The sequence below is a fragment of the Osmerus mordax genome, chromosome 6 (assembly GCF_038355195.1).
Source record: "Osmerus mordax isolate fOsmMor3 chromosome 6, fOsmMor3.pri, whole genome shotgun sequence".
Lineage (NCBI taxonomy): Eukaryota > Metazoa > Chordata > Actinopteri > Osmeriformes > Osmeridae > Osmerus > Osmerus mordax.
This window is the reverse complement of record NC_090055.1, coordinates 17,808,216-17,835,397: the sequence shown is the minus strand read 5'-3', so window position 1 is coordinate 17,835,397 and position 27,182 is coordinate 17,808,216. Positions and strand designations below refer to the sequence as shown.

Here is a 27,182-nt window from a genome sequence, read left to right as displayed (position 1 = left end):
TCCCTCTTGTCTATCCCCAAGTTGCTATCGGTTGTTGTTGTGAAGCTATGATGGCGGCAGCGGGATGCGGATCAGCAACCGCGGCTGCCACAGGAGGCCAAGGTGGTACTGCTGCGCCCCGTGGTCGCTTCCCCGGTCGGCCATGGTCGTCTCGTAGCCGTTTGCGCTCTGAGAAGCGCTGGCAGCTGGGACGCTCAGGGGCAGATGCTGATGATGCGACCAACGGAGGCCCACGGCCCACTAGCCTGGTACTGTCGTTAAACGAGGACCAGTCTCATTTGCGCTTACTTGGGATAGAGGCGAACCACAAGAGCCTTGGTCAGGCTGGATACAGCTCAAGTGGGAGTGAAGAGGTGAGATCCCAAATCTCTCCCGGAGTTAGTATTTTTTTTCTTTTTTTCACAACCTTTTAAGTAACCATATGTGAATGAGTGTTACGAGAACGTTTAGCTAGCTAGAAGTAGAAACGTTAGTAGCTAACATTAGCAAGCATCGGAAGAAGTGTCAACATTGCTTACAGAGAGGTCAGGATACGTCTAATTGCTGGGAAGAGACAGGTCTCTGTACCGCTGCAGTACACATGCATAATAACTTTTAACGATTACAATATATATACTTTATCTTTATGGACACTATTTCTCAGTTGCAGACTACTTTAAACATGCATGCTTTGCATCCAGATAACTATTCGGACGACGTCTGCCTCCTAAACATAATTGTCAACATTCAAAGTGTTCTTTTTATTTCCAGTGAATAGCCAGAGTCGTTCGATACTCGCTAGCTAACTAACAAAGGGGAAAGCAAGCTAGTCAGCTAGCCAGCTACCTAACGTGAACTACTTGTGTGTGAGCTCCAGTGACGGTGGTTAGGGTAGCTTTTGCTTTACACCATCCTTTCCACGATTTGATTTGCTATCAGATGATCATCTTCATACACCGTTGACTGATATATTTACTTGCCAGCAGTTATTCTGCTCTGGAGCTAATTGTAAGATTTTAGCAGTCGCTAGCTACCAACTACTAGCCTTGTGGTAGTCCAGCTAACGGGGGAGGGGCTACTGTACCTTGCTGAACGTTAGAAAGCTAGCTAGCTAGTCTAGCTAGCTGTCTAGGTTAGCTACTACAGTTTCATGACTGATGGAAGTGCAACTAGTTTAATACCTATCGACCACGATCTTTTTGTGTTTTAGACAAGTAAACTAAAGTACGCAGACAGGTGTTATTGAGTAAATAATGTAATTTCGTTGATTGCTTTCTGCGGTCGCTTTTGGCGCAGTCACACTGAGTGGCAGTACGGTAGCAGAACATATATTCCTTACTACCACCAGTTCCCACCACGACTAAATATTTATAGATTCTGCTGAAGGAATCGAGTTATAGAGCACACTGCTTGTTGTTTCATAGTAAAACTATCCAGAAAATGATGAATAGCAGGGTTTTACCTTAAGAGATCATGTTAAAGATGGGTTTGAGCCCATATGTTGGCCTACAATCCAATGGTTAGTAATGCACCTTGAGGTATCCCACGTTTACAGCTCGCGAGTTGATAAGATGATCACATTTTAAAATATATTGATCTGCTCTGAATATAATTATTACACCCTGAGTATGGTCATCTGTTTAGTGATTTAATCTATCCTAGCATAAACACCTAACATGAATAACCAGGCACCCACCGTTCCATGTAAAATTATGTAATCTATGAAATACATTATTTTAATTTTCTATTCCATTATTTATCAACCTGTATGTAGTCTGTTCTTATTTGAATATGTGTATTTCAGGGGGATGACTTCAAAGGATTTGAAACTGAGAGAACAGGCTACAAAGGACCTCTACGGTCAAGGCACAATCCTGCTAAAGGTAAGTTTGATCAGCATCACACATTCCCATTCATTCCCTCATCATTGATTTGCTAAAGCACACATGTTCTGCAAATTTGTTGTAATGGCTTTATTATTACTAATTAATCGAAAGATTTCCCATGTTTACTGCTTATCATGTCCCTTTAAGTTCAGTGAATGTGAACAAGTTCCATTGTTATTGTAATTTATTTCTGTATTTCATGCCTTTTATATTTGCCTTCATAGGTGATCTTGTAAGTGGGAAAGCAAAACAAACTTGTGAGAAGCCTCTTACTGCAGCTCCCTCTGAAGATAGAGGCGATGCATCAGCAGCTCCTCAAGAAGATGATTTAGAATCCTCAAAGGACATCCACAGTTTACCTTCTCTTGATGCAGAACTAGCTAAAGATGGTAAAAAGTATTCGAAAACCAAGCTCTCAACTGCAGCCAAGGTGAAGCGTTCTTCAAAAAATGGGCCATGCTCAACAACTCCAAGGATTACTATAAAATTGGTGGCCAAAAAGACAGTCAAGAAAGAAAAGGTTGCGCATCAGAAGCTGAAAATTAAAGGATTTCAATTTCAGTCAAAAGAAAAAGATATCATGGGGGACCAGATAGCCACTGCAAATGTCAAATTAAAGACAGAAATGCAGGCAGATGAAGGACAACATCTGAATGGTACTGAAGACGAGGGAGGGGGAGCTACACCAGCAAGGCGACGTGGACGATCTGCCTCCAAGATGGCAGAACCCAGTGTTCAAAACAGAACCAAAGTTGAGGTCGACGACCAAAACACTGAGGGTAAAAGATCATCACGCAGAAGTGATATTGCACTGGACAGTGGAAATACAGAGCCAAAAACAAATGTCAAGAAATCGAAGCAGAAAGTAAGTATCACAGATGAAAGCACTGAAGTCAATAAACTGGTTATCAGACGGAGAAGACGGACTAGTCATACCCTTTCTGAAGCGGAGAGAGACACGGCAATGAAACCAGATAAACAGAGTAGTAACAAAGTACGTCTGGCTGAGTCACTGCTAGAAGTGTCAAGAATAGAAGAGGCTAACCCAACGCTCAGAAAGGGCAAGCAGAAAGAAAGTAAGAGGCTGCGTAAAAATCTGAGTGTGGCAGACGTCCATGTTCAGTTAACCACGGAGCCTGAAAAGTCAGCTCTCGATTGCAGCGATGGCCTGCCTTTTAAAGATAAAGATATGAGAATCCCAGGTTTGAAACTGATACGAGTCAAAAACCCCAAATTGAATGATTCTCTGAAAAAGAGCTCTTCCCGAAAGAAACGGAGCAAGTTTGTGTGGACGCTTACGTTAGTGAAGGGAAAAAGCACTAAAGTGCAGGATTCTGGAACTACTGTCACAGTAACAGAAGGCCAGGAGCGTACCACTGAAGGTGTGAAAGCCTCTCTATCCGACTCCAGTGTCAAGTACCCAAAGGACAAGGAAAAGATAGAAGCCACTACCATCGCTATTTCTGAAAAGATTGACCCAACACATAGTGATGCAAAGTCTTCCAAAAAACAGAAGGAGGAGATGTTGTCACTTGAAAATAAGTCGTCTCCTCAGAGAGAAGTGGAACAATTAACCCTGCCACATCCACCGGAGGCCATGCAAACTGATTCCGGGGAAGCCATTGTGAAAGTTGTGCCACCTCTTCAGATAAAAAAGGTCTCCTCTCCCGGTAAACGTAAAAGCTCAAAGCCATCATTCTTGATTCAGAAAGCTAGTTCTCTGCCTGATGACAAAGAAGAAGTCACAAAAGAAATAAGTGAAATTCTGGAAGAGACGGTACCTTCTCCGGACCCCAAAGTCATGGCCAATTCCCCAGAGGAGAAAGCAGGGAAGAGAAAATCAAACTTGGCTACCCCACGGAAGAAGCGTGGTAGTCATAAACCATGGACAACACATAAACGCAAAATAAAATCAAGTCCAAATTCTGAAGATCCTTCGCACATACCTGTTGATGATTCCCCTCAGGAGGACTCGCCACAGGTGGCTAAAGATGACCTTCCACAGGTGGCTAAAGATGACCTTCCACAGGTGGCTAAAGATGACCTTCCACAGGTGGCTAAAGGTGACCTTCCACAGGTGGCTAAAGGTGACCTTCCACAGGTGGCTAAAGGTGACCTTCCACAGGTGGCTAAAGGTGACCTTCCACAGGTGGCTAAAGGTGACCTTCCACAGGTGGCTAAAGGTGACCTTCCACAGGTGGCTAAAGAGGATTCTCCAGAGGAGGCTAAAGAAGATTCTCCACAGGTAGCAACAGACGATTCTGCCCAGGTGGCTCCTGAACACCCTTCACAGATGCCTGCTGAGGATGCTTCACACAGCCTTGCCAATGAAGCAGAATGGCAGACAGAAGAACCCACCCAATTGCCTGTGGCCTCCAAACCCAGAAGGAGACGAACAAGCCTTTCAACAAGGAAGAGGCCTGTTCCAAGGAAGAAGGGCGCAGTTTCACCTGAACCCACTAAAACACTGGAGCCCGAATTGGCGCCATCTGAAGCATTGACTTCTAACGACAGTCAGCCAGTGGTCAAAGTAGAGTCTGACACCCAGCAAAGAGAGATTGGAAATGTGTCAGAGCACCCTACAATAGAACAGACTAAATCACACCTTCACAAACGACCATTCCAACATGGCAAAAAGCGGAGGAGAAGCCTAATTGGACAGAGGCAACAGAGGCAGAAGCCTAGAGAAAGAAAGAGTGATCAAACTGACTTGACTAGTGATGTGTCTAAAAGCGTTGAAAAGATGGATGATATCCCCACTCCAGTGACTGCTTCCACACCTACTCCTAACTCCAAACTGATTGGAATCCTTAAAACGAAGTATAAAAGGAAGCAGATTTCTGCTTCAAGTCTTCAATTCCTTGGATCAAAAAAGCAACGAAAGAGGGCTAGCAAAGCCCTTGAAATTGACCTTGCCCAGCAGGCTTTGAAACAGGAAGCAGAAGACACATCAATTGATGAACAGCAGTGTGATATCCTGGATTCCCAGCCTGGGAAATCAAAGTTCCTCAAGAACATCAAACACTTCATCATGCCGGTTGTGAGTGCCCGGTCATCACGGGTGATCAAGACTCCACAGAGGTTTATGGATGATGCTGGTATGTCTGTTTTGCCTCGTCGAAACTCTCCTAAGAAAGGTCACCTGTTTGGCCTGCACCCACGGCCAGGAAGGAGAAGAGATGATGCCACAGGGAGTGAGCTGACCCCTGACCTCCCCGTTGATGAGGAAGACTTTCTGACTGAGGCTCAGTTAGACCTGGATTTGTTCTCAACTCAGGAACTAGAGGAAACCACGGATCTGACTGACAGCTTGTCCTTAGAAAAGCAATCTGGAAAGAGGAAATCACTTTTGCGGAATCCCAGTTTCAAGTGGCATGTGCCGGGCGAGTCTGGTGAAGAGGTATATACACTGGACAAAACTATTGAGAACGAGTATGAAAATATCCTTTTATCCAAAGAATTCCAAGTACCCTCCGACTCAGCAACAGATCCTCCAACTGTTCAGAAAAAGAAACGTCCCTACAAGTTCAGCAAGCAAACTGCACATCTCAAGATTTACAAGAAGCTGAAAAAGTTACATCCGGGACTTCCCAAAAGGAAAGGGAAGAAGGGGGATGGCGTCTGCAATACTCTGTCATCTTCCATTGACATAGCAGAAGGCCTGGATGATGAAGTCAAGAGCATCAGTCTCAGACAACGACACACGAGCACAGTCAAGGGCAAATCCAAACTGAAGATAGAAGACCTTGATTCCCCCGGAGTCGTGCGAAAAGTGTCGGTGTGCGTCAGGACATTAAACTCCAAGTTTTTGACGTTTCAGTACGGAGAACAGGAGGATGTGACGAGGGGCGAGGGGATAAAAACAGGTAAGCGGAGTACCTCGTGTTTTCACCGTAAGTTACCATGGATGCACTTGGTGGTTTCAGCGTTGCAAGTGTCCTCCTAAACGGTGACATGTCTGTCTCTCGCGTGTCAGAAGTAGAGATGCGGGAGCCAGGGCGGGAGCTGTATGGGGCTGCTGACAGTGACCTTGTGTCCGAGGAGAAAGGAGCCTCACAAAGAGTTCGGCTCACGGGTGCCAACAAGAGGATGTTCAACCTCCTCAAGAAAGCCAAGGTTCAGCTCATCAAAATCGACCAGCAGAAGCAGCTCAAATCTTCCGGGGTAATTTATTAAAGAATGTCAATCAGAATGTTATGTTATAAAGTAAGATGCATTAGAATATGCAATATTTATGTACATTTATATAGGATTTTAACTTGTAAAACCTATGTAAACCTTTAAGATGTATCTCATGAGAAGAGTCAGGTTTTAAATAATGTAAATACCTGGACCTGTTTTTCCCCCTCAGCTATTGTCAGGCCCTGCTGGTGCTGCATCCAGAGATGCCACAGCAAAGAGATGCAGGAGGAAACAGAAAGGGCAGCATGAGCCTGCAGGGCCAGACAAGAACGAGCCCCCCCTTTCACAGGTAAAGGAACATTCATGTTAATCTCAGACGTATCTTCATTCCTTGGTGATATCACTCTTTGTTACGTCGCTTTGAATACATGCATCTGCTCAAGAATAAAATGCGAGGTTTAAATTGTTGTATTTGTAATCCCGTCTCGCTTTCTAATATGTTTCTGTTGTGCAGTCAGTATTTGATCAGTGTGGATTCACCTACTCTACTCATCCATGTATGTTGTTTTTGTGTGTGTTTTTGAATATTTGTTACAGCCCCAGCATGTCTCTCCTCTCTGTCAGGAGTTCCGCAGAGCGGGAGGGCCGCGTATTAAGCACGTGTGTCGAGCAGCAGCGGTAGTGCTGGGCCAACCCAGGGCTGTGGTGTCTGACGACATCCCCAGACTCAGTGCTCTACCCCTGCATGAGAGAACCGGCATATCCCCCTCTCCCACCCAAGGTAGATTCAGTGACAGCTGATTACCTGTACAAATCCTTATACTGTCTTGAAAAAAATCTGCATATACAAAATGAATTTGAACAGCAGTATATTCAGTACATGACAATGCAAAGATAATTGAATCTGTGCCTTATACATTCTAATAACTGCTTTCCTTTTCATTGTTAGGAGTTGGGTCTCCTTCTGGGCGAGATAGCCCTCTCCTCTCAGACCATAAGGTCACCAAGGTCAGAAAATCTTCTGGTTTTGCCAAACGGAAGGGCCTTGGTCCATTTGGCTATCGCTCTCGGAGATGTGGAGTGTGCAAGGGCTGTAACCATGAGGACGACTGTGGCAAGTGCATGAACTGCCTCGACAAACCTAAATTTGGTGGTCCAAATACCAAACGGCAGTGTTGTGTGTAAGTTTTTGACTTGTTTGTCTGATCCACTTTTTCAGGAAACAGTGATTGATGTTCCTTAAAACAAACCTAAATAATTTTTCTCTCGCCTAAGCTTCAAACGATGCGATCAGATTGAGGAGAGAAAGGCTCGCCGTCTGAGTGGAAAGTTTCCCAAAGGTAGGACACCCGTTCCTTCCTGTTTATCCTCGTCATCAACTAAAGCGCACGAACAAGACAAAAAACAGCTGCCCCTCTCCTCTCAGGCCCTTCTAAGCGCAGACGGCTGTCTGCCAGTGGGGGTCACTCCAGTAACGAGGAAGGGGACGGGATTGAGGGGTCCCTGTCGGGTCTCCATGGAGACGGCCAGAGTTCGTCCGTTAGGAAGCAGCCCAAGCGCTGTGTGAAGCCGCGCTCGTACTTCGACCTGCTCGACTACGACTCGGACCTGGAAGTCAGGGCCGTGTCTAACTCCACCTCTCCTGGCAGAAGGAGGGGCCTCGGCCCACGTTTCAGTCAAGGTAGGTTTAAAGAGCTCCTTCTCAAAACCATAGTTCAAATATAGCTAAGGAGAGAATGAAATTGATATTTTCTTTTTGACATTGACAAAATTGGCATTAACAAATCAATGTTCTACCCCCCTCTCCTCAAAAAATTCAAAGACTTTGTCTCCCTGGATGGATTCTTGGGCGACATTTCAGACGAGGGAGTGAGGCACCGCAGGTCTGGGTCCCACAGAGTCCCGCCAGGACGACGCAAAGCTGAGAAGGTGAGTGATCCCATCGACGGCTCACTGTCCCTCTCCTCTCCATCCTCTCCTGTTTGATCCTCTTATTGACACTGTTCAGTCAAACTGGCACCTCAGGTGGGCACAGTGACGTTGCCACAGCCAATGCAGAAGGAGTCGGGATGGTGTTTGTGTGTGTGTGGCTGGTCGATAGTCAGGCTGTTTTTGATACCATGTGTATTTCCCAGAATCCTTTGGAGCAGACTCCTCCCAGCGTCCTGGCTGCCCTTGCCAATGGATTTGATCAGAGGGACCGAGAACCGTCTGAACCGTCGCACAAGATCCGAGTCGATTTCAAGGTGGGGTTACCTCTCTTGCTAATCACAGTTGTAGTCATAGACTTAATTCTGGGAATAACTCTATGCTTATAACTATATTCAGAATGATCTACACTCAAACTCATTAAATGATTGTTGGTTCAGTCAAATCAGTCTTTTGCACTGCCTGGTTTTGTTCAGATTCCGTGTTTCTGAGAGTGACCACTTGAGGTCAGTGTTGCCTAGTTTCATTTGTCGACTCCCCGCAGATATTTGCCCTTTATCCTTTACTCATTGTCAACAAAGGCTGCTTGTGTGTGCTGTCTGTGGCCTCAAGCCTTCAGAGGAAGCCAAGTACGATTACAGAGCTGATGTATGTTTGTGTTGTTTCCTTTTGCAGGAGGATTGTACACTGGAAAATGTGTGGACAATGGGAGGCCTGAGTATCCTGACATCTGTGCCCCTCATGCCTCCCCACGTCTGCCTGCTGTGTGCCAGCAAGGGGCAACACGAGGTGAAGCGCCTCCTGCGTGCCCATTCAGAGACATGCAATTAGATGCAGCTGTTTTCACCGTGGAGTGGTAGGCGTGCGGTGGCAATTCAAAGTGCTTTTCTTCTTTGCAGATGCTGTATTGCCAAGTGTGCTGTGAACCCTTCCACCGGTTTTGCCTGGAGCCGGCCGACCGCCCCTCCGAGGAGCACAAGGAGAACTGGTGCTGTCGCCGCTGCAGGTTTTGCCACGTGTGCGGCAAGAAAAACAAGCAGTCGAAGGTAGGACGCTGCTCGGCCATGTAGCCGTTTGCTTGTTTTGCTTGTTTTTGAACACGGTCTGCTTGAGATGGGTATTTGGCAACCAGCCAGGGAGAAGATAGTTTGGTGAAACGGATGTGAACTCTGTTGTTGGAGACCTGTGATTGCTCACTGCCTTTTCACTCTGGTTCCCATCAGCCTCTGTTGGAGTGTGAAAGATGTCAGAATTCCTATCACCCTGCGTGTCTGGGGCCGAACTACCCTAAAGTGAACAAAAAGCGCAAGGCCTGGGTAAGTCCGTCCTCCGCAGAAAGACTCCCTTAACCCAATTTGCTCTCTCTCCCCCCTCCCTCCCTCTCCCCCTCTCTCCCACTCCTGCCTTTCCTGTTTATCTCACACTGTCAGAGCAGAGAAATGTAAAAAAACAAAAACAAAACACTTAAAAACAAACAAACGTCTCCTGCTCGTTTTGTAGCATGGTGGCCATGCTCTGTATGACTTGGTCGGCTGATGTTTCTGTGTTCCTCTTGGTCATGTTTACAGGTGTGCATGACGTGCATCAGATGCAAAAGCTGTGGGGTGACTCCAGGGAAGACTTGGGACACAGAATGGGACCACGATAAAGGACTGTGTTCAGACTGCACACGGCTCCATGAACAGGGTAAGAGGAAACCCCACCGGGATGCTTTCTCTCTTCTCTGATCCAGACTGCCTGTTCCCCTACTCGAGATGACAAACAAGTTTATCTCCGACTCAAACGCCTACGTTGTCTCTCTCTCTCTCTCTCTCTCTCTCTCTCTCTCTCTCTCTCTCTCTCTCTCTCTCTCTCTCTCTCTCTCTCTCTCTCTCTCTCTCTCTCTCTCTCTCTCTCTCTCTCTCTTCCTGTCTCCAACTTGCTTCCTCTGTCAAGGAAACTACTGTCCGATCTGCTTCAAATGCTATGAAGACAATGACTACGACAGCCAGATGATGCAATGTGGCTCGTGTAACCACTGGGTCCATGCTAAGTGCGAGGACCTCACAGGTAATGACGGTGTTTGGGTAGGAGTTTACCATTAACCGTGGTAGTTTCCACACCAACCCTGTTGACAAAGAAAGGAAGTGACTGACAGATTGATGAATATTTCTTTGAGGGGCCTTCAAAACTAAAAAGGAAGTGAAACAAAAATGTTCTACAGATGCATCATATCGGTGTATGGTCAGACTTTAAACAGGGCTTTAATAAGTCTTATAAGGTAATGAATAAGTGACAGCAATTGCCAAAACTCACTTGACAAAGTGAGTTTGTAGCCTTCACGGAAAGAGATGACCTTTGCTGAGTCATGGGGGTTTCTAAACAGTGAAATATTCCTGTCTGCGGTAAATCAGAAGGTGTGTTCGACTTCATGCAGCGCCGCAGGCGGCTGACTTGAAGCAGTGAATTCTGGTTAGACTTTTTGTCCGACTTGAGACGGCGCGGAGGCTAGGTCACTGTGACGTAGCCATCAAAGTACCGATTCGAGATCTTCCGGCTGTGAAATCAAGCGCATTATCTCAAGAGCAACTGCACGGGTTCTAATGACGACACAGATATTTCATGATTGGCCAGACTCACACACGACAACTTTGACGCGTGTTTTGTATTTAATCTGACACCTTTAGTTTCGCCAATGCTCAAATCCGGACCAAACAGTACAATTTCATTCAATATTTGCCTTTATTGACAGACTGTGATAGCCTACTATTGTTGAAGAAAGGGTTTAGGCCGCCTCTTTACTAACGGAAGTTTCATTGAGTTCTGGTTGTATTATCAATCTGCAGATTGGAGAAAGAGTTTAACGTAGCCCAATACAAACCATGCAGTTCGTCAACGATAAAGTAAGCAAACAGCGCTTGATCAGCCATGACTGACGTCAACGCAGCAAACCACGAGAAGCTGGAATGTCTGACTTCACAGAGCCGTTTTTAACTCCTCCCCGACTGCAAGCGGCAACTCTTGCCGGTCGTTTCATGCAGCCGCAGTCGATGTCGAACGCACCTAGAGATGCGTGCATTCCTCCTCTGAAGCATTTCTCCACTTCTCTTTTACATCAGATGACCTGTACGAGATCCTGTCCAGCCTACCAGAGAGTGTGGTGTACTCCTGTCGGCCGTGCAGCCAATCCCAGCCCAGCGCCTGGAGAGAGCTTCTCTACATTGAGCTCAGGGCTGGGGTGGAGAAGGTCCTGGCCTGCCTCCTCTCCTCCACCCTCACTCAGCACCTGGTCACCTGCTCTCAGGTAGAACACGCTGTTTTGTGGGACCTCAACTTCCCGTTTGGATTGGCATGTTCTGCAGAGACATTGTTTGTAGTTTCTGGGAAGCCTTGAAGGCTGGCCTCTTTAGTACTTTGTTCTGTTGAGATGTGCTTCTCCCTCCTCACTGTGTTTCCCTGACCCTCAGTGTGAGACCCTCATGGACCCTGACTGTAGAGTGGAGGGACCAGCTTGTGACCTCCGGGCTGTGGGCAAGAAGTTTGACCGAGGCCTCTACACCACCCTGGTTAGTGTCCACAAAACCTGCGTGACTAATAGTCGAGACAGTGTCCACAGAACTGTAGAATACTGTTTACCATCTTCTACGCACTTACGCACTTAGGATAAACAATTCCGAAAATCCTTATACCACCGCAGTAACACAACCAGCTGCATTAGCATGCTGACTCATTATATATAAACCCTGCTTCAAAACAAAGTAGTTTAAAATGGGCACCACATTCTGATTCTACCAAACAAGCAAGGTTCATGCCTTGTAAATAAGTTTATTGCTTACAAACTGTAGCTATGCTAGTCTACTGTACTACTTCAAATGTAGTGTCTGTTAGCAAATGTATTGGTTTAGTTGAGAGTGGTGGTGGAATTTCTTTTTCATTTTAAAGCATTTTTTTACAAACACATACTCACCACATTGCTTTGAAACAGAAGACACTCATCTTGTTCCTGTTTCTGTTTATCTTCTGTCCTCTTCTGGTTATCTTTTAGAAATCTTTTCACGAGGACGTGGTCCAGGTGGTGAGGAAGAGGCTGGAGCTGGAGGAGGGGATGCCAGAGGAGGAGAGGCCCACAGCCCTGGCCCGCTCATACTACTTAAAAGTAAACCACCTACTACCAACGGCTAATGGGCCTTTCTGATAGATTAAACATTTACATTTAGTCATTTAGCAGACGCTCTTATCCAGAGCGACTTACAGTAAGTACAGGGACATTCCCCCGAGGCAAGTAGGGTGAAGTGCCTTGCCCAAGGACACACCGTCAGTTGGCATGACCGGGAATCGAACTGGCAACCTTCGGATTACTAGCCGTGCTACACAGCTTTAGCTGTTAGCACCACTACAGCCACGCCACCACACATGTTCCTAATGAAGTCCAGAACACCCCAGAGGATAATTCCGACACATTAACCAAATATCTTCACTCCTACAATTATATTATAGTATGTCATCATGTCGGATCTGTATTGTTTGTCTGGTTCCAAATGGTGTGTGGTTGTTTTGCGTTGTGGGAGAGAACAATTGTTTTTGTGCTTCTGACTCTAAGCATGGACAAAAACACAATGAAATCTGTGGGAATTTGGGAACGTTTTACTCCATCTCTACCTTGATCTCTACTTTCAGCTACTGGAAGAGGTGTTCAACTGGTTTAACAGTCAGGATCCCAAAGTGTGGGACCCACGTACCAAAGACCTTCCCAGGTGAGTAATAACTTTATTTCACATGGTTAAATGTGTGTGTCAGGCTTGGAGTTTCACAATGAATGGATTCAATGTTTACTTTGTTTAAGTTCAATGATTTTAATAGATTCAATTGAAGTTGTTTAGTCAAATTTTGGCCTGCATTTTGGCCTGGTTTCCTGAATTTGATGTACCAGTGCCAGTCAAAACAAGAATGTCCTTTCTTGTTCTGCCTAAAATGACATGAAATGCTTGCTACATTTGGTTTGGCGGCGAGCAGCTCTATAGCTCAGTTGGCTCACAATTTTGCATATGTGGTCACAGCCATTGCAAATTTGTGCTTGTTTTTCTTTCCTCTCTCTTCTCTCTTTTTAAGGTCATTGAGTTGAAAACGTTTTTTCCTCCTTTTCTGTATGTTGCTGGCAATTGACTACGCGTGCAATTAACCATCTTTTAACATGCAGAATGTTTGAAAACATTTCCTGTTTCCCCCCTATTCCTTCACTCTCTCTGTGCCTGACTTCCCCAGTGGGATGCTTCCCCATGCTGTTGAGCCCCCCGCCAAAGAGCACGTCTATGCTCAGTGCTGCAAGAAGGAGGAGCAGAGATCCCGGCCCCCCTTGGGGACCCTCCAAGGGGACAACGCGTGCCCCTTGGAGGTCAAGCAGGAAGTCGATCCTCTTCTCACCAGCCCTCTGACCAGCGACTCAGCCAGCAGAAGCCACTACAGAACCAGCAAGGCTTTCAGGCTCAAATTCAAAGGGAAAAGGGGACGGCTCTCCAAGGCTGACCTTGACACTGGTTGGTCCAAGGACGACGAAAGACAATGCTCCCTGTGTCAAAAGTATGGAGACGCTAAGCCCAATGTAAGTATTAAGTCAACATAGAAAAGCACAGCTTTCCAGTAACTGGTGCTCAGTTCTGGAACAGCTTGTTTGAACAGATTTACTCATCGATGACTAAATCAATGGTCATCCCTTCTTCATCCCAAACATTTCCCAGTAAACGGTGTCATGGTGAACAAGATAGTTGCTGTTTGACTAACTTGGAACCTCAGATATGACTTGGCTTCTCCCCTGTCTCTGTTACTCAGGAGGCAGGCAGGCTGCTGTACTTGGGCCAGAACGAGTGGGCCCATGTCAACTGCTCCATGTGGTCAGCTGAGGTGTTTGAGGAGGACAACGGCTCTCTTCTGCACGTTCACAGTGCCGTGGCGAGGGGACGATTCATGGTCAGTCACAGTAACTTGTTCCTTTGGTCTGGTCAGCCGCGCAGTCGGGTTCCAGCCCGTCGGATTTCCACTGACTCCCCCTGTGGTGTGTGTGGTTCCCTTTCAGCGATGTGAGCGCTGTAATCAGACGGGTGCCACCGTGGGCTGCTGCCTCACATCTTGTCAGAGCAACTACCACTTCATGTGCGCTCGCTCCCGTCACTGTGTGTTCCAGGATGACAAGAAAGTCTACTGCTACAAACACAGAAACCTCATCAGTGGCAAGGTACACACCAAGATAATTTTAGCTTTCAAAGTGTGTTTTTTAATTTATTTTTTTATTATGATTTATTATAATGTTTGTAAGCTGATGGGTGCCAATGTTTTTGTCACTCCCACTAGATGATCTCTGGTCAAGCCTTTGAAGTGAACCGCAGGGTGTATGTGGACTTTGAGGGAATCAGTCTCCGCAGGAAGTTCCTGACTGGACTTGAGCCAGATTCCATCAACTTGATGATTGGTTAGTGTCTTACCTACCTACTCGTCTTGAGATAATAACTTGCTGTGTTACTGAAACATAAATTGTTGCAGATTTTGTTTAGTTTCTTCTTCGAAATGCAATTTTTTCCTGCTTCCAGGCTCTCTACAGATTGAAAACCTGGGTTTGTTGACAGAGCTGTCTGCTAGCCATGGAAAACTTTTCCCTGTTGGCTACCAGTAAGTGTCAGAAGTAATGTTTCCATAAGGTGTATACCTTATCACTGGAGGCGTAAATTGACCAGTTCCGTTTGATAACATCTTCTCTCCCAGGTGTTCACGCTGGTACTGGAGCACAGTTAACCCACAGCGGCGCTGCAAGTACACTTGCACTGTTAGGGAGGTCCGACCGCCGGTCCCTGAGAAACCTGTGGAGGAAATGCCTGACCAGGGAGAAAATCGTACCATTGCCCACAGCCCCTGTCCTCAGTCAGGTCCGTTTTCTGCTGTAAAATGTGTAATGGCACTTTCTCCATGCTTTTAAACCTTACAAAAACATTATGATGGCTGATGTTTCATACACCAATTTTCTAAATACATTTTTCAGAATATGACACCCAGGAGATTAACATTTCCCAGTCCCAACAAGTCTCAACGCCCAGCAACTCAGCACTCTTCTCTAAACCAGAACAAGGGGCAAGGCCAAAGATCCCCAGCCATCCCCAGCCAAGAAGGCCAGCTGGGGGAATGTTCCGGCCTTTACCCTCCCCAGGTTTTTGCTTTAACAGCCTTGACTTCTTGTAATCTGTAATAATGATAGTTTTTGCAGAAACCTGATTTACGTCAATCTAAGTTAACAATTTTTATATCCTGCTTTTTTTTTTCTTCTTCTTTAGCTGCCAAGTCCAAACCCCACCACATACTAACTATAAGTGATTTGGAGGAAACTCGCAGACCGCGGCGCCACAGCCCCCACTCCCACACCCAATCCATCGGCCCCCGCAGCCATGTCCCCCCCCTTCCCCTGGGCTCACCCGCCGGACCAATCCCCCACCGCGCTGGGAAGTCCCAGCCCACCTCACCACTGTTCCCCCTCGGTGCTACTGACAACCTGCTGACCTCTCCTTCAGCCCGCCCTGTCGGAGGTCGTGTTGCTTCCTCTGGCCGATGCCCAGGGAATATGATGAGCCACTCTACCTCAGGACTGTTTCCCCAGTCCCCATGGCAAGAAGGTGTGGGCAACTTCCCTTCCTCCAGCCTGTCCCTCTCCCCAACCCCTCAGCACTCCCCGCGGCCCCGGCTGACCTTTGACCTGAGTCAAGCAGACTCGGTGGAGGTACCTCACAACTTCCTTGCTTCCCCAGAACCTGAGGATGTTTCTGCAGCAAATGGTACTTCTCCTCTTAGAGACTCAGCAGGCCAGCAGAAAGGAGAATTCTCCTACCCTCCGTTCCATGAGCACTCAGAAATTGCCATGGGGTCTGAGATGAAGACAGAGCTGGAGATAGAGGAGACGTTATTAAACGAGGGAGTGGCCATGAACTGTGGAGGCCAGATAGTGGTTGAGGGAGATGAAAACCAGGAGGAGTTCTGGGGCCGGGCGCTAGATGTACGCAGGAGGAAAACGCGTGTCGCGTCCCTTCCACGGGCAGCAGCTGCGGCCAGGCAGGGCTGGGATAACAGTTCCTCTGACGAAGACATGGAGCACTACTTTGACTTCTCCCGCACGGTAGTCTCTCGTCCTGTCCCCAGGGACCAAGCCCAGGCCCCCACTTCCCCCTCTTCCAGGCACATCCCCCAGTTGGACGGTGTAGACGATGGGACAGAGAGCGATGCCAGCCTGACCACCACTGATGGGGCTAAGAAGTTGAAGAATGCTAGTCAAGCTCCGAATCCTGCCCAAAGTCGAGACTTGCCACCTGGATTAGAAACGACAAGGAATGGGTTGAGTGCAGACTCTGGAAGTCCTGCCTCGGATGCTCCATCCCTTGACACGTTGTCCTCATCCGGAGCTGCCGTCTCCTCCGCTCAACCTACCCCTCACAGTTTGTCCCAGGATCCTTCTGAAGCCACTGATGGAGTGTTTCCAATTTCCCTGCAGTTGAACGATCCCACAGCTCCACAAGAACGGCAGAAATATGGCCCCCCTGTGAAAGCACAGATGTGTCCACTGGAAACAGTGCTAACTGTGCCCCTTCATGGAGCTCTGTCTGAGTTTGTCAGCACCAAACGGCCTCTGACTACCTACCCAGAGGATTTATTCCAGGATGCCAGTTTAGACTTGCCGTCCGGAGCACCTCTTGTCTTGGAAAAGTGTGATCCTCCTTCCCCCAGTGCCTGTTTTACTGAGTTGGTCCCCGTTCAGGAGGGCACTCCAGTGGATACCCAGCAGGAGGCTCATCAAGTCCCCAAACACCCCTTTTTAGATTCGGACAGTGGCCATTTTGTCTCGCCCACTGATGGATCTGCCATCTTCATGAACCACTTAGCAGACCCCTCATTGACGGAACCAGTGAACAGTAGTCAGGGATCTCTGTTGGATCTCCTTCAGCCTTCGTCTTTGATGTCCACAGATTTCCCTAACCCCAGTCAAGCCCCTGCCGATCACTTGCAGATGAGTTCCTCGGTGTCCTCTTTGTCTGGCTTCACCCATGCACCTCTCGCTAACCTTTCCCTGCAGACTGTGACACCCATCCAAGGCTCCAGAGTCCTGCCGTCCATGGACAGCTTTTGCACCAAATTGTCAGATGCAACGAAACCCATTCAAGGTGGAGGCATTATACCGATGCCCTTGAATGCTCCTCAGTCCGATCCACTGTTGTCTGCGACTTCCAGCACCAATCTCCCCGTGGGATCTTACGGATCCGTCTCAGTGCCTATGTTCTCTGCTCAATCCCAGCCCCTTGCATCCACAGGGATCACCATTGTAACAACCTCTCCCTCCATATCCTCCTTCTCTGACGGCTTGTCCACCTTGTGTCAGCCCATGATCTCTTCGCTTCAGACCCCATTGGCCCCAGTCATGATCAATGGCTACAGTTCCTCGTCTTTGCAAAAGGAAGCCTCCACAGGACACACCATCTCCATCAACTTTTCCACCCCCAGACCAGCTATGGAGCCCCAACAGCCCATGCTCCCCCAGGCTCTTCCTGGCCATGCCATCCTGACTGTGAAGGAGGTAGGGGGTCCCAATGTTGACCCCACACCTCACGTTTTGCTGGTGAACCGCCTTGGTCAGATCTTTGTGAAGAACCCAGAAAGCAACACTTTCCAGCTGCCCACTACTAGCTCACCCTCCTACAACTGTGTCACGCAGATAGCCAGTCTCCTCCAAAGCAATGCCCTTTCAGCCACACTGGCAGCAGCTGGTACCATGGCCACCCCATCTCCAGGGGCACCCTTGAACACCAATCTCTCTCGGATGGTAACCCCAGTGGTTCAGAGTCCAGCCACCATCACTCAGCTTCTCAGCCACAACAGCAATGGAGCGGGGGCACCAACGAAGGTCAAGAAGGCGAGGAAAAGCGCAAAACCGTCCGCAGATGGCTCTGTACCCGGGATTAAGAAACCAAGGAAAAAGAAGGAACAGTCGACTTTCAAGAGATCGAAGTTGACCAAGGCCCCAGAGCTGGATTCTCCCATGACTCCGGCTGAGAGTGCCCAAGCCATCATCAACCAGGCCATGGCCAGCAACTACACCCCCAAACGCAGTGGGCCTCGAATACTGAGCCCTTCCTCTATCCTCCCCACTGGCCTTTTTGTTGAACCTGAGCCCTCAGCCTCATCACCAGCTCCAAAACCACGCCCTCGCTCCCATGTTCGCATGAAGAGGGTGTCCTGCCTCTCAGACCGCATCGTCACTAAAAAGTCGAAGACTGACTTTCTGGAGCCAGAGCCCTCCAGTGGACAGGAGGAGCTTCAGAAGGCAAGCTTTGCCATGTCTAGCCGAGCGGGAGGGGTTCGCATCAAAGCCCCAACAGTGAAAGGAATATTGGATTTGGATAAGCTGAAAGAAGAGCACCTCAGCGACTCTGAAAGCTCTAGGTGAGCTATTGAAATATAATATTACCTGACGGAGGTGACTTGCCTCACCACATTACAAGTAAAGCAGTGTTTCCCACACATAGACTAATTTGTGGCGGTGCGCCACAGAATCAACACCGGCCGCCACATATTGCGTTTTGTAAAAAAAAAAATGTGTACACTATTTAGGCTAAAACACGTAGCGTATTCGTTCAGCTGCATTTCCTTTCCCTGCTCTCCCTCCGTCTCTCTGTCACTCACGCCCAGACACACACACAGTCACAACGTCAGCACACGTTAGCAACGATGCATACATACGCCGTCTAGTAAGACAGACAGCTATATCAGTGAGCCTTCAGCATTACTACCGTAACTAAAGGTCTAGGAAAATTGAGGCTTATTTTGCACCCGCCCACCCCCACCGCCACAAATGTATTTCTAATTTGGGGGAAACACTGTAAGGCACAAGGTGTCATGTTTCTTATCTTTGCAGTTGCGTCATAACTCATCTTTGCAGTTGCAATCGAGTGTTCTATAGAATTTCCTGAATAGAACGTCAAGTTTCCTGTGTAGGCCAACCAGATTGTGATGGATAACAGTGTACAAACCACAGTATTAACTTCCTCCTCATCGTCATGTCACATACTTTATAGATCTTCCCAGTCTGTCAGTCATTTTAATGATTAAAATAATAATTGGATTAATGGCTTTTTGCTACATCTTACAGGCCTGGGCTTTGGGACCGCCTCTCCCTATCTCGAGGTGGGAGTGAACCTGGAAAACCACAGACATGGGATGCAGTGGGTCGGAATGCCCTGACCGATTGGAACAAATACTCAGGTATTTTGACACCACTCTCCTTAATTATTTGGAATCTGAATGGTAATAACAGTTATTCAGGAAGGAAACACACCCAGTTGTGTGTGGGAGTGAAGTAGAGAGTTCCATCTGTCGTCTGTGTGCTTCCTGTCAGGTGCTGTTTCATGCTCAGATGATGACTTGCCGCCCTCGGACGAGGAAGATTGCCCTAACCCTAACTCCAGGGACCAGCCCCACCTGCTCTTCCAGATCACCAGTGATGATGGCTTCAATGTGGAAGCGGACAGCATAGAGGGTGAGGGTTAGGGAAGGAAGAGATAAGCAAATGAGTGGGAACTGTGAAATACTGTTTAAGGAATCCTTTGAATTTCAAACGAAAGATGACTTGATTGCTTGTCATGTTTTAGTCCCTTCCCACTCTTCTCCGCCCTGAAACTCACACTTTGTTATTGTTTGGAAATTCTCCCATCCCCATCCTCCTCCTGTATCCACCCCCTCCCTACACACACACACACACAGTGGCATGGAAGGCGGTGATGGATGGGGTCCAGGAGGCGCGGGCACAGGCCAAGCTGAGACAGCTGTCTTTCTCCGGGATGAGCGGGGGCCGTATGCTGGGACTGGTCCACGATGCTGTGGTCTTCCTGGTGGAACAGCTCCAGGGGGCCCGGCGCTGCCTGCGCCACACCTTCCGCTTCCACAAGCAGATCACCCAGGAGGAGGACCTGCCTGTCAACCCCAGCGGCTGTGCCCGCTCCGAGCTCTACCTCAGGTCAGTGGGGCTCACCAACCATGTCTACGATTTCAGTTCAACTCTGGTGTTTTCCCTACCTAGCGTGGGGTTTTACCCCAGCGGAAAAAATATTATTTCTACCTCCCAGTAACTAATGACCGTCTATAAATAACCGTTACATCTTGTCGTTTCTTTTTGCAGAAAATCCACCTTTGACATGTTCAACTTCCTGGCGTCTCAGCACAGACAGCTGCCCGACATCGGACCGTACGACGAAGAGGAGGATGAAGTTCCTCTCAAGTCCACCAGGTCCCACCTCTTTCTCCCTGTTCCACAGACGTCGCACCTTATTTTCTGCATTTTATACTGTTACAATCACGGTCACAAGTAACACAATGTCTCATTTTAAACTGGGACTAGCTTGGACCACTGCTCTGTGCATCATACTGGGACTGGGTGTCACTTGCTCACACGGCCCTGTCACACTCTGTCCTTGTTGTCCTGCAGACGTGCCACCAGTCTGGAGCTACCGATGGCCATGCGCTTCAGACATTTGGAGAGGACTTCTAAAGAGGCTGTGGGCGTGTACAGGTCCGAACTCTCGCCAGTGTCGCTGGATAAAATCCCATTGTTAGAGAGGATATTCATAATGACCAGAAACAAGAAAAGCCTTCCCCCATCTGTCATAAAAAATAACATCCTGATTTCCATGTTATTCCAGTCACACGGCAGAATGACACAGCTGAATTGCCTTGTGATTATTCTATGATCTCCCCACAAGAAAATGAGTCCAGCATGAAGTTTCCACATGTGTTTTGTATAACTGCAAACGTGGATGTTTAGTACATTGCAGATACCAGATGACCTCACCTCTTCCGTCTTCCCCTTAGGTCGGCTATCCACGGCAGAGGTCTGTTCTGCAAGAGGAACATCGATGCAGGGGAGATGGTTATCGAGTATGCTGGCATCGTCATTCGCTCCGTTCTCACTGACAAGAGAGAGAAGTACTACGACGGCAAGGTGAGGTGTCCAGCGAGAGGCAGGGAACTTGCACGTTGCACATTTGACGGCCCTAACTACGTCGCCTGGTCGATTTGCATCCATCTGATAAGTGTGACCTTATTCAAAGCTCGTATTTCAATCGCGGGAGACCTTTTTTGAGTTTTTAATGAAGTCAAACAATTTAATTCTTTTTTATCAGGGCATCGGCTGCTACATGTTCCGTATCGACGACTTCGATGTGGTGGACGCCACCATGCACGGCAACGCGGCGCGGTTCATCAACCACTCGTGCGAGCCCAACTGCTACTCCCGGGTCATCAACGTGGAGGGCCAGAAGCACATCGTCATCTTCGCGCTGAGGAAGATCTACCGGGGCGAGGAGCTCACGTACGACTACAAGTTCCCCATCGAGGACGCCAGCAGCAAGCTGAACTGTAACTGCGGAGCTCGGAGATGTCGCCGATTCCTTAACTAGAGGAAGAGAGGAGAACAGGGGGGACCCAGATTACTGGCGGAGCCTTAAATTAAGGCTTTGCTGGATTGGGAGGTGGGAGAGGATGGGCTCCTGATGGGTTGGACTGGGCAGGGGATGTAGGTTGAGCCACTATTGATGAATCCGGGGGAGACAAAGTCAAGAACAGATGGGGAAAGATAAGAAGACCAGTTAAATAAGTCCTGTTTGTTCTCGGTTCATGTGGGCTTTGAGTCCACTGCAGCAAGTCAGCAAGATTAGCTTGCTTGCTACCTATATAGTGGGAGTGTTTCCTCAAACAGGATGCATCTGCTTGTGGTCGTGCTTTTTTTTTTTTCTTTTTTTTTTTTTTTACATCAAAGGAATAACCTGCTAGGCTTGGAGATCGTTATGTAATGTATATTATTTCTGGGATGTCTGTTGGTTTCACCACAATAATGTTGGCTCCATTTTCCTTTACTAGATTATTCAATACCTCTGCCATATTTCACTTTCTCAACTATATCAGAGTTATTCATTATTTATTTGGGATAATACATCACACTTCCCATTGTAGATATGTTCTTTCTTTGGTTATATATTGTTTTTGTAATCAGCAAACCATGGTGCTAAGATGTGACAGTTGAGTCTCTAAGGCCCTGAACGCTTGGCCTGTGAATCACAAATCATGTTTCTGCAGCAGTGGTTTCCCTATCTCACTAAAAGAGAAATGTATATCCAGGTTGACGGTTAAAACCAGCCATGTCATATTCGAAGACAAATCATGTCTTTATTCCACATCATAATTACACCTTCATTGTACAGTGTATGTAGCAAACACTAACCAAGCCAAGAGTTCAGAGTTTAGCTGTAAATCTGTCTTTTTTTATTTTGAAATATATATATATATGCGTGTATATAAATATATATATTTTTATTACCATCATGGCAAATGCTGATTATCTTTTGCAATAATATTACGTCTTGGCTATGCTACACTTGCACATCTTTAGTGTTCTAACAAAATCCAAATTCAATACTCTGCATTCTCTCAAATGACCCCTGCAGTCTTTAGGGGTAGAGCACTGTAAAGCATCATCACTGAGAGTGTGTGCATTTAACTCCATTGACCAGAATACACAAACAACAGACTGAGAGCTATTTAGTGCACCTGAGACTAAAGCCCAACGGTAGCCCAGTGCTGTACATTGCTCTGTAGGATGGCTAGACAGACGACTGCCTCTAGTACTCAGATGGAGAGAATGCTCTTGGCACCTTTTATATAACGTTTTAGATTGCTGTTGTACAACGTGCTGCCAGTCAGTCAGGAAAATATAATCAACACACTGTTGTACACATCGATGACTATAAGAGATTGCTTGAGCTCTAGAATAGTTGTATTTATTCGTGTTTCTGAGTTTGGACTGGTGAACTAAACATTTTTTTGTGCTTTGTAAAAAGTGGTGGTGGTCTTGTCGAATCTTTCTCTTTTCATGTTCCGTTTACACCCATTTTGCATGGTCTTGTCGACCTGCAACTCTGCTGGTTGGTAGTTTCCAACACATAGCTACCGTGGTGGTTGTGGTTCAGGCCGCCTAAGCATAGTCTAGCCAAGATAAGGATGCTCGGTGGCGTGTTTTTGTTGGGGTTTTTTTTTACATTTGACATTATTTTCCCATTTTTTCTTTGCTCTTTTACTTGAACGTTCGTTTGGGGACAGTTATATATTGCATTTCAGCCTTTACAAGAGACGTTCTAAAGCAGGTCTTTTTAAATTTTATTTCAATTTTATGTTTTACGTTCTGGTAATGTTTTCATTGAGAGAATACCTTTGTATCACTCACAGGGGAAATCTGTGTGGCCTGCCCATCCAAGCCTATGCTCTTCTATCCGTAGATGCTCCAAGAGCAAAGAGCAAATGTCCTCAAGGAATCCTCTGGAAAGGAGTTGGGAAGTCAAGGATAGCCTTGACATCCTGCCTTCCTGCATGACCAATAACAGGGATGGAGCTCACATTATTGCGTGTCAATCATCTAACTGAAAATACCAGAGCAGTCACTCCAAACTTCTTGCAAGGATTCTACCTCAGTTGCTTAGACAGATGTTAAGGAATACTAATGCAAAAAAGAGGATGATGATGATCTAGAGTATGCGTGGCTTGGTTTTAAATGCCCTGCAGAGCTGTCCTGTGTGTGCAATGAAGGAGGCAAAGCACTAGTCAAAGTCAAGTTACCACAACCATCTCTCCCAGAACTTGTTCAGAAAGCTGTATGTTCTATATGGTAGGGTTATTTTAAAGTATAAAAACTGTAAAAGACATAAAAATGAGAAAATATGTGTGAACTTGTCTTTGTTACCTTGTACAAATAAACCCTGAGTTTGTAAATAATTGTATACATATTTCTAAACCTGTTTAATTTTCTATGCACTTTTTTTATTTATAATGTTATTTGCTTAATAAAGATGTTATGATGTTTGAACAAATCAAACATGGTCTTACAAAGCTTTTTAATGAACATAAAATGGGAGAATTAATGTGTTGTGTTAAAACAGATTTTACATTTAAGTATACAATATAATACACGTTGAAGTAATAAAAAAAGTAACAGCAGATTTTTTAAAGTTACACACGTTTCACATAAAATTATTCAATGAAGTTATACTGTGGCAGGAAGGATCTGTAGGATGAGTCAACACATTTTTCATAAAAAAACATGCTGTACCGGCAGGGAAATTATTTGAAAGCTTAGGATAAAAGTGTTGGCTAAATGAATCCTACATTTCCTGAGCCAGGGAGAGTTTGGTGAGCACTGCCACTGCGTCATTGCGGTCCATCTCCTTCAGCAGCCGGGCCAGGTGTCCTACGGTCCAGTCAGGATTTCTGGTGGTGACCCCCTCCAGCACTGCTTTCAGGGGGCTCCGGGTCGCCCTCAGGGAGTAGGTGTAGGTGATCCAGGTGGATGGGAAGGAGCACCTGGAGGCCAGGTGGGTGGTGTTCTTCACCCCTGCCCTCTCTGGGTCCAGCAGGATCACCAGCTCCTCCAGAACATCCAGGTTCTCCAGGACTATCTGTAACGGTGCAGACTGGATCTCCAGACCTGCAGTGGACCGCGAGAATTCAGGTGTCAGCCAAACACCGTTAAATGATCCTGTAGCCTACATACTTGGTATACTGAGCATGTTCTAGTGTTGTTTTCCTTAAAATGTGGGAACATTTTAACTCAAAATGTGACTGAGTCACTCTTCAGCATAAACACTGCCTGTCCAGTGCCCCTGAAACACAAACATTTTGTCTGTGCATCTGGCTCAAACGGTGTTTCTGTGAGATGTGTGACTAGATTGTCAGTGGAACATACTCAGCGGATCTTGTTTTTCCACCTGTGATTGGGTTGCATGGTGGTTTGTATAGTGGCCATTGTATAAGGGGACCTCCTCAATAGTGATTGGAGTACAGTTTGGCTGCTCTTCACTATCTGTACAGAAAAGACAAAAAATAAAGTAAGAAAACATGGTTTCATTTCAGCCTGTACTACATTATTTTGTATGGAATTACCTTTGCAACATAGGTATCTGTATTTTTGCTTTCTCTTCCAGAAGACGACTAATAATAGGAGAATAATTACAACGACAGTTGTACATGTAATCCCTGTAGAAACACAGCATAGTATTACACATCAGCATAACCCAGAGAAGAGTTTTATGGGTGAACTTGAGTCTACAACCATATCACGTGAAATCTTTCAATTTTTCCATATCATGTGAAATCTTAAAATGGGTGTTATGTTGTGACTTACAACCAAGAAAATGTTCAGATTTAAGTACATCAATACCAATACTGGTGGATCGTGGGAGTTTTGTCATTGAACCCAAGGTTGAACCCAAGGCTGAACCCAAGGTTGAACCCAAAGTTGAAGCCCAGGTTGAACCCAAGGTTGTCTGTGTGTGAAACAAAGTGAATTAACAAGTGTACTTCTTGTCAAAGTGAACATAACTTCTTATGTCAACGATACTTTTTTATAACACATAAACTGGCCAATTTGAGCCTTTTCAGGAAATGGAACTTTACTCATCCCTGAAGAGAAATTCTGATATCCCGTGCCTTCTATAAATAAATAAATAAATAAATAAAAGGTGTTTAGATGAAAAGGGTGATTTTTGATAAACATTTATGCGGAGCTTCCTCAAATCCTCCTTGTGACACTTCAGAGTCCATCGAGAAGGCACTTGTATGTCATGTATTTCTTCTAAAGTTCGACTGCTGGCCTCTACAACAAGGCAAAAGACTCCCACTGCCATTAACACTTTTATTTCTAACTTTTATTAAGTCCATCCATCCCTTATTGCACATTGCACAAGTCATCTACCAGTCATTGTGCACTTTCTACCAGTCATTTGCATCTTATTGGTGGCCAAGCCGCAAGGCGGCGAAGCCACCTCAAGTGTTTCTACCTTTTTGGTGGCTTGGCCGTGTACTCAAGCCCCAGAAGCCAACCCCACCGCTCCACCCATACGTTTGAGTAGCCAACTAAAAAAAGAGATGGTATTTCTATTGAATACTATTCTCTTCTCTTCGGATTAGTGCTCCCCTTACCCTTTTTGTTGTAAATCCGAGACCGCATCCATCCTCCTTCCTAAGAGATGTTGACACAATTCACATAAAGTCCTACACAGCCGCCATAAATAATCAGTGTAGGACTATGCCAAATATATAACCACCTACCATTCAGATTAGTTTCTGTGAGGTAAGATTAATAACAGACTTTAAAAATGGTTACATTTGCAGAGCAACCGTAGGCTATATGTTAGGCTATTCTTTAAATCCGACAGACGCTATGGTTCTCAGATCAAATAGCTAAACCAAAGAAGACAAATCATAGCCCAGCCTACTCGCGGCCGAAGATGCGCTCGAAACGCATCTCACCCTTCACAGCATTGCGCGTCCACTGTAGTGTTGCATTCGTGGATAGTCTTCCCAGAACAAATGGTGCATGACTGGCATTCAACGAAACTCCCGTTGTTGAATGTTTTGGGGTTACACGGACGGTGGGCTATTTCATGCCTGCCACCCTCATCATCATAGCCGCAGTTGGGAGAAAACTCATACCCTTGACAGAAAGTTTGTTAGGTTAGCCTACATAAGAAATGTGACCATACAAAATATAATTTTTAACAACAAAATAGCTCTCTGGCAAGTTTTAAATCGTCCCTTGTAAAAACAGTTATTTTCGAGGTTACAGTTTCCTGTAAAAGTGGCTTTATTCCGTATATCACATAGGCCAATACATTTCAAGACATTCTTACCTGCTTTTATTGGAAACTTTAATTTGCATTGTATACACTGTCCATTATGTCCATTATCCCAATAAGAATTTCGGTCGGATGTGCACCTCCTCGAGTACATCGTGAATGATGTAGCCTTTAGTCTTGACTAAAGAACAATTCGAAAAGTATAGCGAAGGGGAGCGGAAGAGGAGGAGAAAAAGGAGGAAGGGTGCATTCGTCTACTTGTGCTTATTCCACAATCTCAAAGATAACTTTTTAATTATTTTAAATTAATCCGCAATTTCAAATTAGCGCTGAAGGGACCTGTGCAGAAAATTGAACGCCATCACGTCCGAACGTGAAACCTTTCTCGTCCGAACGAGATAGTTTCACGTTCGGACTAGATAGTTTCTCGTCCGGACGAGAAAGTGTCCTCTTTTTTATTTATTTTTTCACAGGTCCCTTCAGGGGCTCCGTATTATTTTTACTGCACGCATTGTCCGATGTTTCGTTGGGAGAATATGGCTACTTTCAACCCAGAAACACTCGCTCAAAAAGTTATCAGACAATAAATGCA

The 27,182-nt window shown here is 46.2% G+C and overlaps 2 protein-coding genes across 5 annotated transcripts; one reads left to right on the top strand and one right to left on the bottom strand.

Moving 5' to 3' along the window:
- The first annotated feature begins 47 nt into the window (after nt 1-47).
- On the top strand, nt 48-23,703 carry kmt2bb (lysine (K)-specific methyltransferase 2Bb). Its single transcript, XM_067238920.1, has 36 exons — nt 48-377; nt 1,784-1,862; nt 2,090-3,918; nt 4,015-5,731; nt 5,842-6,029; nt 6,217-6,336; nt 6,585-6,768; nt 6,937-7,168; nt 7,263-7,327; nt 7,414-7,668; nt 7,810-7,916; nt 8,123-8,233; nt 8,592-8,705; nt 8,816-8,962; nt 9,140-9,232; nt 9,485-9,602; nt 9,852-9,965; nt 11,015-11,199; nt 11,363-11,461; nt 11,941-12,051; nt 12,573-12,649; nt 13,158-13,494; nt 13,722-13,859; nt 13,966-14,124; nt 14,241-14,358; nt 14,477-14,555; nt 14,649-14,809; nt 14,923-15,087; nt 15,212-18,359; nt 19,066-19,178; nt 19,312-19,452; nt 19,677-19,929; nt 20,092-20,199; nt 20,398-20,481; nt 20,781-20,910; nt 21,092-23,703. Exons 1-36 carry the CDS (start codon nt 48-50, stop codon nt 21,365-21,367), a joined length of 11,685 nt encoding a protein of 3,894 aa, XP_067095021.1. The 3' UTR covers nt 21,368-23,703.
- A 131-nt stretch (nt 23,704-23,834) lies between these two features.
- On the bottom strand, nt 23,835-26,948 carry igflr1 (IGF-like family receptor 1). Of its 4 annotated transcripts, none has more exons than XM_067238907.1 (7): nt 26,645-26,948; nt 26,265-26,448; nt 25,935-25,974; nt 25,138-25,279; nt 24,897-24,989; nt 24,700-24,816; nt 23,835-24,441 (listed from the first exon to the last, which is right to left on the bottom strand). In XM_067238907.1, exons 1-7 carry the CDS (start codon nt 26,742-26,744, stop codon nt 24,119-24,121), a joined length of 999 nt encoding a protein of 332 aa, XP_067095008.1. In that variant the 5' UTR covers nt 26,745-26,948; the 3' UTR covers nt 23,835-24,118. The 4 variants fall into 4 exon arrangements, with proteins under 4 accessions (XP_067095008.1, XP_067095009.1, XP_067095010.1 ...); XM_067238908.1 differs by having other exon boundaries at nt 25,174-25,279; XM_067238909.1 differs by lacking the exon at nt 24,897-24,989.
- Between the last annotated feature and the right edge of the window lie 234 nt (nt 26,949-27,182).

Coding starts and splice junctions, on each gene's coding strand:
- kmt2bb (XM_067238920.1), top strand. CDS start 48: ATGATGGCGGCAGCGGGATGCGGATCAGCAACCGCGGCTGCCACAGGA. Junction 7,328..7,413: donor GAGTGGAAAGTTTCCCAAAG/GTAGGACACCCG, acceptor CTCTCCTCTCAG/GCCCTTCTAAGCGCAGACGG. Junction 19,930..20,091: donor CGCTCCGAGCTCTACCTCAG/GTCAGTGGGGCT, acceptor TTCTTTTTGCAG/AAAATCCACCTTTGACATGT.
- igflr1 (XM_067238907.1), bottom strand. CDS start 26,744: ATGTACTCGAGGAGGTGCACATCCGACCGAAATTCTTATTGGGATAAT. Junction 26,449..26,644: donor AAAGTTTCCAATAAAAGCAG/GTAAGAATGTCT, acceptor CTTTCTGTCAAG/GGTATGAGTTTTCTCCCAAC. Junction 25,975..26,264: donor GACGCGCAATGCTGTGAAGG/GTGAGATGCGTT, acceptor AACATCTCTTAG/GAAGGAGGATGGATGCGGTC.